We start from the raw sequence: 12,306 nt of genomic DNA on the forward strand, positions 1-12,306 counted from the left end.
AATTTCATATAACCTTTTCTTTTATCTAACTATTTAATTCAATTCTTTTAACTTTGTTGACTGATGCACGAGTTGAGAGTGATGATTTTACGATTTCGAGATGATTTCTGATGGGTGCTATGACTGTATTTCTCAAATCATAAAGTTGTTTCTCTTTGTTTCCAGGAGAAGCCGTTCTCAATGACTAACGAGTAATCTTTATAGCTAAAACTGACAAGCTATCAATCTGGAACCTCCTATCATCAAACTTGATCTCTATATATCAGAGAATGTTAGACATTAATAACGAAACTTTTAAACCTTGTCAAGTTTTTCGGTACAAGGTAAAAAACTCTTCCGGTTTTCGGCGATCCTCAAAAGTGGAATTAATTTGGAATATATGTCAGTAGAGCTATTGTGTTTATAATTAAAGTGTAGGAAAAAATAAAAATATTTCGGACACCAACTCCATAACTAGAAAATAATGTGTAAAAAGTTTAGATACTTACTAATCGGTAGACATTCGTTTGATATGAAACTTGATCTGAACTTATCCAAGTTTGCACCATTTTCTGAATTACCGTTAACCTGAAATTATTAAACTAGTAGTACACTTATTTGCAATTTTTGAAAGAATGAGGTGGATATACAAGTTGTTCTGTATAAGAGCTGACACAGAGCTGACGTCTATAGGGGAAGAACCAAAATATGACGATGAGGGGCAATTTACTCCTATACCAAGTTACATCCTTGAAGAGTTATAGGACTTAAGGTTTGAGTAAACATTTCGAAAAAAAAAAAAATAATTTCTTTGCAGTCCTTTGAATTGAGAATACCATTACACACTGACAATTATACTGTCTGATGCGCGTTTTGATAAGCAAGTTACATTTTCAGAGACTAAAGGTAAACTTACTAGAAATCAAAGAACCGATAAAAAACTTTTGCAATATTCTGATGTCAGTTTGTACTGCCTATTATCAAATAGTGAAAATCTTATCTTTACAAAAAGAACCGTATAGTAAACAACTTGTTCAGGTCAGCATTAAAATATTTGATTACCAGAATCAGTTAATCATTCGAAAATTAAGATAAACAACTACATTGTTTAAAAAATTAATACATTGGAATTCCTAAACAAAAGTGGTTACTTAATCGAATACTAGTGAGAAAATAATGAACGTGAATTAATTCCAAATATTCTATTATGTTCATCTCTATTTGAGTTTTACATTTTTGTTAATGATCGAGAATGCTATTACGTTTTTTTTCTCTTAGCAACCAATATAATATGTCAAATCAATCAAGAAAAATAAAAGTCTTGTGAAAAACCGAATACAAATTTTAATATACAATTCAATATTGTGGTTCTTCGTATCTGGATAAAGGAAGAATTAGAATCAACAATAACGACTTGTGGAAATTACTCTCTGAGCTAGTCCACAATACTCTCGAAGAATTTCTTCCTTGATGTGAGTCTTCATCTATATCTATACATATATCCTGTTTTGGTCGAAAGCTTCTAAACGTGTTAATTCTGATAGAATCTATTGAGATAGGGCGAAGGTATATAATTCTTTAGATTCATTAGTAGGGATATTATTCAACTAATAGAACTTATTATAGGTAAAATAGCAGTATTTTATTTAGTGAACCAATCAGTTTAAACGAAAAATGTCTTCTAAGGGATTAGGAAAATTAATAACTAGACGGGAATCATTAAAATTTAGACTTGTCAACTTTGACAGTTACCTTGATACTTTTTTTTAGGGCTAGAAATTCGGTTATAACGACAATTTGAAATTCATTTTGGATTTCAACAAGTACAAGATGGAGTAAAAATTATTACAGATGCTGATCCGGAACAATTCGCGGAAAGAGAAAATTTTGAAAAGCAATATTTTAAGAGCTGTGCGATTGAAAAAGAATTGTTAGGTGACCTTTATAAAGAAAAAAATGAGAAAGCAATGAAAGCGTCTACTAGCAATGGAGATATTCAATTACCACAAATTCAGCTACCAAAATTTGCGAGAAAGTACGAAAATTGGCTCGAGTTCCGAGACACATTTGACTCCTTAATTCATACGAATAATTTAATCAGTGACATCCAATAGTTCCTTTATCTGAGGGTCTCTTTAGAAAGGGGAGCTGTATAAGTTATTAGATCTTTGAATTTTTCTGTAGCTTGGGAAATACTTATAAATCGATTCAACAATAATAATTTATTAATATACAACCATGTTCAAGCAATATTCAACATTCCATTTATTAAGCAACAATCTGCTATTGAATTGAGGCGAATGATAGACACAGTTTCCAAACATTTACGATCATTACAAACATTAAAACAGCCTACGGAATTGTAGGAAACTTTGTTAATTTATATACTTGCAAATAAATTGGACAAAACATCATTACGGGAATGGGAGGAGCGTAAGCTCTCTTTGGGAACTGTGAAAGATTATTCTCATACATTAGATGATTATAAAGATTTTGTTAAATCTCGTGCAGATCTCTTAGAAACATTATGGATATCTAACGATCAGTTAATTGCTTTGCAGATTCGTTAATTTAAGAAAATCGCAATATCAAAACAAAATGTTCATATTGCAAAATATCAAATCATATCATTTAAAACTGTTCAGAGTTTTTCAACCTAAGTATTGAACAAAAAATCAATGCGGCTAATAAAAATAATTTATGTACCAATTGTCTCTCTTTTTTTAAGACTAGATCTTGTTTGGTAGTTCCTCGTATTACCCCCAATTACTATCCGTATCTCTAGATATTTCTTCTTGGATTATTCCAAAAAATATCCAATTGGCTGATCCCAATTTCAACCTAAGTAGTTCAATTGATATTCTAATTGGCGCAGAACACTTTTTGTGTGTGATAAATTTTTGTCCATCGTATTGGTAGTAATTTACCACTCTTACAAAAAACTGTTTTTGGTCCTGTAAATAATTATACATCGAAATCTATCAACTGCAATTTTAGCGAGAATTCAGATGATAATTTGCATCAGTTATAACAAAGGTTTTGGGAAATTGAGGTAACTTTTAACAAAGCGAGTGGCCTCTCTTCGGAAGAATTGAGATGTGAGGAGCTATTTATAAAAACTACAAAACGTTATCAACATGGTAGATTTGTAGTAGAAATCCCTCTAAAGAACGGCAACATCTATCCACAGATGTGCTAAAAGTGATTTTAACTGTTTTTTTTTACGATTTAGTAGTCTAGGAATGTCCAGGATATCTAGGAAATCATGTTTTCGACAAATGCTTCTCAGATCACATTCTACAAAATTACAAAGCAAGGTGTGACAATGAGGCGAAGAAGAAATTTTTCGGATTTTTTTTTAAAATTCAAACCTAATAGGTCTCTCCAATATGCAAAGCAAATTACAGTATGTTCGCATCAAACATAATTCCAAACCGTTAAGGTATTCTTAAATTAAATTCTTAACTGATAAAGTATGTTCGATACGAACATACTTTTTAAAATTTTAAAAAAACATGGTTTCAAATATAAAACACTAAATAAAAGGCACACAAAAATTCGGAAGTATCGTAACGAAGGAAGAGAAATCTATTACTCGAATGAAACATAGTTTGACAATCCCGATAATCTTCGAAAGGTCTGAACAAATGATAATATGGAAATGTAAAACAGAAGTACCTCATTCCAGAGGTAAACGCATATGCATATAACATTACGGTGAATAACAAGGTTTGGTAAATGATGCCTTATTATTAAGTTCGAAGCATGTTAAGGATAGCTATTTAGATTACCACCGGAAGATTGAATGGACCCTTTTCGGGTATTGTTTCGAAGAAAAACTGGCACAAGCACCGCATGCAACATACTATTATAAAATATTCACTGTATTGTATATACGTTTTTTTTATCCCTATGAGTATTTTTTACCCTAGTTTTTAAGTGACTTAACCTAACCTAACTTTTAACCAACAAATCCTTTGTATTTAATTTTACCGAAATTATCTTCGCTTGTTGTGTAAAGCATAACTCTGTACCATTCTTAATGTTTCATATCTACGTTTCTAAGCCGATTATGGTTCTACAAAGTGAGAACATCTGTGATAACTTCTTCGCTGGCATTATACCCCTAATTAACCTCCCCGTATAGTTCGATCATCTTCTTTATCTTTATGTTAAAGGGTTGAAAATATAAAAAATAAAATTTTTTTTCCCAGCTCTATAACTCAATGGGGCTCTATAACTCTTCAGGGTTGCAACTTGTTAAAGGTGAAATTACCCCATATACACCTCTGTTTCGTGTTGGTTTTTATGCGAAATAATCTTTATGACTAGTATAATTATTATCAATATGTGAGATGTAGCAGCCGCAGCACGTACTAGTAACTGTGTTAATGTAGAAATTCTTCTCTCAATTGTACTCTGTGAGATACTATAATATCGACGGGGTGATGTAATTATTTCAAAATTGAGCCTCCTTTGCTCACCGCGACTCACAATCACTGTAACTCGGTGCAGTAACTATTTCCAAATAATTTAACTTTACTTACTTTACTGTAAGATACAGTAAATGCAACACGGTTTAGTGATTGTGTGCACGTAAAGCTCATGTGTATAATGTGAGATACAATGACTGCGACATACTAAAATGATTGTCTCTAAGTATTTTGTTAATATGTGAAATGCAACAACTGTACGGAGTTTATATATAAAATTCATTTCACTTACTGCTTTCGTAGCTTCCATTGATACGTGCGAGTTAATGGTTGTATCAACAACATCATTGATTACTAATGCACATTCAATAGTCTGTTCTATTGTTATTATACCATTGGAGTAAGCAGCAAGCAATTCGCCATAAGAATATCCAAAATAGTTGCTGGGCTTGATATCCAAATCTTCGAAAATAGCTAAAAGTCCAATTTGAACTAAAATACTTCCCAAAACATGATTTTTAGATCTGTCGGCATAATTATCGAAAAGTGTTTTATGAACATCGACACCTTTGGAAAGTAACAATTTTTGTAATCTGAAACAATGAAAAATCTTATCACAGAACTTTTAGTGGGTCAGTTATAAACATACTTGTCTATGGACTTGGAAAAACTAGATATTAGTTGTAATTTTCTTCCGGCTTCAAACCATTCGCTAAATTCACCAAAAACAAAGTACAATTGAGCCTTAGTAACGGAAATCGTTTGAATGAATCTGCATAATTCTCCTGATTTCGATACTATCGAATAACCTCTATAAATGTGATTGGGGATATTTTTTCTGTAAACAAAACAAAATATTTTACTGATATTGTAAACACAAAAGTAGAGAGTGACAGAATACATCGATCAATAAGTTTTCGTTTAAATAGATAGAAGCCATCATAAACCACATTTTACATGTTTGCCTAATAGTAACATCATTGAAGAAACAGTTTTCAAAAGTGTTCCTTTGATTTGGAGAAGACGTGATAATCGCTGGAGCTAAGTCCGGGATTTACGTGGGATGGGGCATAAGTGTTCATTCAAATTTTTTCAACAATTATTGTATTTAATGAGGACAAGGGGAGTGTTCTGGTGAAGAAGTACTACTTACTTCCTCCGTCAGTTGTCCTCTCCAGCTATACTGGATTGCTCGCCTAAGTTTGATCAATATTCTACAATATCTGTTGTTCCAGGTGACTAGATTGTTGTTTTGTTTATGAGGTGTAATAAAATACTCACGTTTTATCTGTAACGAGTCCAAAAGCTTATTCTTGTGGTTTACCCTCTTCCATACCTCAAGAAACTTACGAGCACAGTCAATGCGTTGCTTTTTGTGTCTGTCAGTCAGCAGCCGAGGGACCCCACGAGTACTCACCTTGAGATAACCGAAAGTTCTTAGTAAATTATGCCAGGGGAGGTTTCAGGAATGCATTCAACAAGTTCATTAAATAACTCACATGCTGATGGCTCTTCACGGGCAGTAATTTTCTTGTGTGGAGAAGCCGGATTAGTACTCAAACCCGAAGTGGAAATCAATACCACACGGTTGCCTAGCGAATTCTGGGCTACGTAGCGATTCGCGAACAGGCGAACAGGTCGAAAATGGGAGAATGAATGCGTACAGCACTGATCTCGGATTTAGCCTAGCACCTCCACGAAAACATGAGAAATCCCAAAAATAATGATGGCAATAAGCAAAGTGAGAAATGAGATAGTAGAACCATACCATTTTACATGAACATTTGAACAAGATAAACTTTCTTTACAAATGTATGCTGAATCAAGACGGTAGTGATCTAAGTGGACTTGACTCAGCCAAAACTGACCGAAACTAGTAAAAAAGAAGCAATTAGCTGGCAAGTTTATGGCAATTTCTAAACATTAGTGTTCCGATTGGGAAGTAAATCATAAAAAAACGGCCCCATATGCAGGACACATGCTACACGCTCCGTTGGTTCAAATTAACTTATTTTTTAATCAGTACCTTGTATATATTTTTTATTATTAATCTTAATCTTAATGTTCTTGTTTCTAGGTCTCTTCTGTTTTAAAATTATTTTTTCTTATAAAGACTTAAAGAAAAGTAGAAATGTCAAAATTTATCTCTACTTTAATATTTTAATATATATATTTCAAAATTCAACCATATTTACCAAACACTGAAGAATTTACGATGAGAGAGCTTATTCATTTAATGATAAGTAACCCAGTGACTTGAACATGCAGTCTAGAGAAATGTGAAATTTGGTGTGAGTTCAACTAGAAATCTACCTAAAGCTGGCTGACTGAAAATTTTCAACCATTGCTGTGGTGTATCAAGGTGAGAAGTACTAGTTACATTTGCTTGAACAAAAAAGGCCAATAAACTCATTGCCGGAGGATGGCTCGAAAAACAATTTGCACTTTTCCCATCTCGTGAATATTTACTAAGCCCCAAATTGTTTACTTTCTGGAATTTTAGAGAAAGTAATTCATGGTATATAAATACGTGCATCTGTAGCATCAAGATGTTTGTATATAATTAAATGTCATAGTTAACAGATCGAAGTAGTAAAAAGTAACCGATGAATTTGAATAAATTATAATAAGTAGTGACAGTGAATAGATAATTATTATAAATAGTGAAAAATTCTAGTGTAAATATTCCTAGTCCGTGATGTTCAATAAATTTCCTTAAAACGACTGCCGTCCTTCCTTGCGCTGTTCTGTTGTAACTTAATAGTTTATGATAATGTTTTATTGTGCGATTCAGAAAGTAGCACAAAGTTGATTTGATTATTCTCAAGAGAAAATAATTTGAATGAACCAAAGAATTGGAATTTGTTAAGAAATCAAGAGAGAATGATTGGAAAAAGGGAAACTATAGAGTGTTCACCCAGATCTCCCGATCATCTATAGACGATTTTTTCTAAAGATATTTTGCACAAGTCAAAATCTTATAAGTAATTTCGTAATTCCATATAAGCTTTCTAAAATAAACTGTCAATTAGGAGAAAGGAAACAAAGTGAACATCTAATCAAATAAGATTTTTGTTCGACTCTGTTAATTATTTTTGTAAGAAAAGAACGTTCGCGTGATTTGTTTGTTGCAATTATGCTATTTTTGACAGTTGATATTGTGAATAACTCTGAGTATATACGAGTTGTTACATTTGAAAAATGTGTTATAAGTACTAGCCTATATACGACTAATCGACTTATAAAGATAGCTTCAATGAGAAATGAAAGAACGTTGAGCTGAATTCTTTCATTTGAAAAAAAAACCATCTGGATGAATAAGTTGGCTAAATAACTTGTTTTTTACTAAAACGAGACATATTGATTGATTTCTTGTGTGATACCGAGTATCGTTCAATGTTAAAAAATGCATAGTTTCGTTTCGGCAAATCTACCCACTAAGATGCAATCAAATTTTAGATGGATTTCTCTAACTTATTGAGAATTAAGAAAAATACATTAATTTCACTACTATATTTCTTCTGTGGAACGGGATCTTACCTGAAAACATTATGTATTAGTCTAACATATTCAGCATCTAAAGTATTAGATTTCAATTCATCCAAAAGATATGTAATCGAATGGAGTGTTCGACCGCTAATACATATTAATCGTGGTATATCATCTTTCGGAATGCCCTTATCAATTTTTTGTTTGTCATTAGCTTTTATCAAAACATGGCAATTGCCTCCACCAAAACCAAAGCTATTGATACCTGAAAAATAATAATGCGTCTTTGAGTCAAATACTTATGGAAAAAATTTGAATTAGTGGAATATTTTTCAGATGATACCAAGAATAATAGTTGCGAAACTATTGGAAGTATAATGACGATAGAATATACGAGAGTTGGTCTCTTTGCTGGGCTCTTGACTCACTTATAATTGTTTTGTTCATTAATACAATCTCCAGCGATTAAAATATTTGTATCATCGGTATTTCAGTATTTCTATTACACTTCGAAATAGCAAGTAGTTTTATATTTCTGCAACTCTAATACCTATCCGTGGGGAGCTTCAACTCTCATCTCATCTATTTGCAATCTTTTCATCTGGGCGGAAAAAATAGTATACGTTCCGGGAGAGAAAAGTACGGTTTGGCCTTGATTTTGTCACCTTACCCTACTACCTTACCTGTGTTTATAAATGAATATCGGTTTTTTAACGCTTCATAATATTCATTACGTTCAACTCACAGTTAAAAATGATATGACAAATGAAAGGCCAACAGTTTACCTATAAGTTTATAAGTGTTCAATGAGAATACGATACACTTTAAGTCCATAGTCGAATTCTTTCCAATCGATGATGAGGTGCGTTCAGTAAATATTGCAACTACAGCTTCAATACTTTTCTCAATTTCGGAATGTTTCAAATATTTCTTGATCAATCCCCAAAAGTAGAAATCACACAGAAAATCATTTGTGGTAAATAAATACGTGCTTCTGTAGCAGCGAGAAGTTTGTATATAATTGAAAGTCATAGTTGACAAATCTAGTTAGTAGAAAGTAACTAGTTAATTATTATAAATAGTGACTAATTCTAGTGTAAGTATCATTCAAAAAGTCGACACAGGAATCACTAATTCGCGACCAGCTTCTCGACTTCGTTTCTAGTGTGATTAACGAGAATAAATGGCTGTTTTGATTTATAAATAAGTCACAGGATCCAATGAATTAGCTCTCGTATGTAAATCACTTTGTACTCAAAGGGAATGGCTTATAACTAAGTGGGCTTTCTATTTGTCTTTAAATATCCTAGAGTTTATTTTCTTTATTTCATATACCTACATACGTTTATTCTTTTGTTCTATAATTTTAAGTTGGTATGCTTCAGTTATTAACTTAGCACTTCAGGTTTATTTATTTACAAAGCCGAAGTTGGATAAGAGAGCTTTCACAATTATCTTACTTAGGATTTCGATAGTCTCTGTAACTATAATGAACAAAATAGAGAATGAAATTATTAGAGGTAGACTAGATACTGGAGTACTAAAAAAGAGATATAATATAGGGAATGCAATAAAAAAGTTTACAGGATCACTATTGCTATATAGGTGAAAAAGAAAAAACAAGAAAAGCCTGAACTTTGATAAAAAACAGGAAAGCTTGAAGAGACTTTGAAATATGAAATGAAAGCCCTAAACCAGTGATGGTATCAAAACTTCTTTCTCATTTTATATACATAATATTAAATCATCATAAAAACTTACCGATCAATCCTTTGTTATCCTTTAACGGCATTTTCTCTGAGACCACTTGGAGTCGTCCTTCAATAATTCCAATAAGAGATTCTCGAGGAGTTTTGAAATGAATATTAGGGGGAATGTAACCAGTTTCAAAACCGATTATACACTACGAAAAAATGAAAATGTTGAAAGGATATAACTTACAAGCTTGGTATATGCTTAATTTATATTTTCAAGAATTATTTTATGAATCTTTTGTATATTTTCAAATGTATAGAAACACGAGTAGATCTTGCAATTACTCTAGGAGCTGGACAGCTTGGATAAATATCTGCCTTTGAAGTATTGATGAAACAGAGTCTGGATCGCCTAAATGTATATTACTTCTTTGAGTATTCAGTCAATTATCCTAAGGATATGCTTGGATGCCGACTTTCAAATGTGTGAGTAGTACACTACGGCCGTACGAATCTGTGACTTGTAGAGGATTCGAAGCTTGGCTTAGAGAGGGTTCAAAGTTTTTGTGAAGCTGCCTCAGCTCTTTCAGCCCTATCACTATGCCAGAACGTATTGCTCTCAGCCTCATCAGGACAAATAATGATAATCGTGATTTTTATGTCCATATAGTACCAAATCTGCAGTAGCAATTTCAACCGTTCTTTTAAAAGTATTTGTTCTGATAAACTCATTTTGCTTCCACTCTATACCAGGATGTTTTCAATATCGGTATTGATGTGTTGTTGTCTACGAGATTGGGCGACAGCCAAGTTTATTGCAGTGCCGAATTTAAACAGAACTATAAGCTTTGGAGGTATGCGAAACCAAAAAGAAGAAACAGGGTCCAGCTCTGGTTATCTTATGGATAACTTATCAACTCGATTTTCTAGCTAGTTAAAAATGGTTTGAACAGTGCGTTGAGAGTATGCTTTATGATGATTATTATTCGTATCACATTTGACTAAAAATTGTATAGCAATATAAAATTCACTCAAAAAAGTCCACAATTGTCTAAACTCACTTTCGTAATAGAACATAATCCAGAAGCTGGTTCAGAGTGTCCAATATTCGATTTTACAGAACCAATTAATAATGGATCTTTTCTACATTTTCCAAAAACTTCGTCGATACTTCTACATTCTTCAGGGTCTCCAACGAAAGTACCTAAAAATAGAAAGTTTAGCAGCCGTCACAAGTTGTCTGAATCGTCGCAAATTAGAGAACATATAAATTAAATTATTTCATTTTTGATGCAAATTACATCTGCGATTTTAAATAATGGTCTTATCAAATTTCACCTATATACCAGTGATAAGTCCCCGGCCTGATGGAGGTTTAATCACATTTAAACGACTGTTGTCAAATTTTTAATCCTTTTCGTCCAACAGTTTGATAGAATTTTTTAAAAGTAAATAATATATTAGTTTGTATCAACAGAGAAAAAAGAAATTTCGTGCATTTGAAGAAAGGCTATTTGATTATGGATTTGTGGTTTTCATAAATCGTTCATACATAAAATAATTGTGGAATTTATGTATTATGTATATGTATTTCTCACCTGTTCCATGAGCTTCTAAGAAACTAAGATCAGCAGGGTTTATTCCGGAGTCCCTGTAGAATTCTGTCAGGAGATTTTTCTGTACCTCTCCAGAAGGATACGTGATACTAGTTTCTTTAAATCCATCACAGTTGGTTTTGGCATAAACAATTTGTCCGTAATTTCTTTTCGCCACTCTCCTCTTTTGAATAATTATTGCACATATTGCTTCAGACCTAGCATAGCCATCGCCTGCTGCATCAAATACTTTACAGCTACCGTCCATACTCAATACACCTAACCTGAATTTTTTTGAATGGATCTTATATCAACAGCTCTAATTATAGGAATTGTTTGTTTTTACCTGGAAAATTGCAATGATACTATTGGATGAAAACACAGATTGGCTCCACATATAATAGCGGTATCAACTACTCCCAGTCTCAGATCTCTAAAAGCGTTTTCTAATGCGAAAAGTGAACTGCTACAAGCAGTATCTGTTATGAATGATGGACCTTTTAGTTTTAAAAAATAACTGATTCTGTGAGCTATAGAGGATCGAGTACATCTGAAAAATATTGAGCATTTATTTAATGAATAAGAATGGATGCTTTAATTTTATGCTGACCTTATCTTTCAAATTTTTATAACGATTTGGATACTACACTATACAGTATATGTTATAGTATTTCTATTCTTACTTGAAGGACCAAAAAATACGGTAAAAATAACATAGGATACTGCCGCCCTCAGCATCGTTCTGTTGTATCGTGATATTGTTGCAATAAAATAGTTATTCATGTAACAAGTGTGTAAAATGAAAAGACCTTTTCTTACGAATTTCATACAATATTTTTTCTACTACCGTAAATTTTATCAAAATACAGAGGTTTAATGGTAATTTTTCGTTACAGGAAACTGTAAAGCTTTTATTGATTTCTTATAATAGTTATTTATGATACAAGTGCGCCAAAGTACTTCATACAATATTTTATCTACAACCACATTAATAAATACTTAATTTATTAAGATTAATTCTACCCCCTCGCAACCCAAAAATATAAAATTTTATAGAAAATAATTTGTTTAGAACAGAATTATAAACAAATATTTGTGATAAACTTTTACTTAAGA

The 12,306-nt window shown here is 32.3% G+C and overlaps 1 protein-coding gene across 1 annotated transcript in view; it reads right to left on the minus strand.

Moving 5' to 3' along the window:
- The window catches only part of LOC130440709 (fatty acid synthase-like), an 83,507-nt gene that overhangs the window by 50,623 nt on the left and 20,578 nt on the right, over positions 1 to 12,306 (minus strand). The window contains exons 5-12 of the mRNA XM_056773997.1: positions 11,537 to 11,740; positions 11,194 to 11,474; positions 10,657 to 10,799; positions 9,663 to 9,804; positions 7,953 to 8,166; positions 5,062 to 5,250; positions 4,705 to 5,005; positions 489 to 567 (exon numbers count right to left, since the gene is read on the minus strand). Of these exons, the coding sequence (XP_056629975.1) occupies positions 489 to 567; positions 4,705 to 5,005; positions 5,062 to 5,250; positions 7,953 to 8,166; positions 9,663 to 9,804; positions 10,657 to 10,799; positions 11,194 to 11,474; positions 11,537 to 11,740 (1,553 nt within the window). The remainder of the gene's footprint in view (positions 1 to 488; positions 568 to 4,704; positions 5,006 to 5,061; positions 5,251 to 7,952; positions 8,167 to 9,662; positions 9,805 to 10,656; positions 10,800 to 11,193; positions 11,475 to 11,536; positions 11,741 to 12,306) is intronic.

The sequence above is a fragment of the Diorhabda sublineata genome, chromosome 2 (genome assembly GCF_026230105.1).
Source record: "Diorhabda sublineata isolate icDioSubl1.1 chromosome 2, icDioSubl1.1, whole genome shotgun sequence".
NCBI classification, from domain to species: Eukaryota; Metazoa; Arthropoda; class Insecta; order Coleoptera; family Chrysomelidae; genus Diorhabda; species Diorhabda sublineata.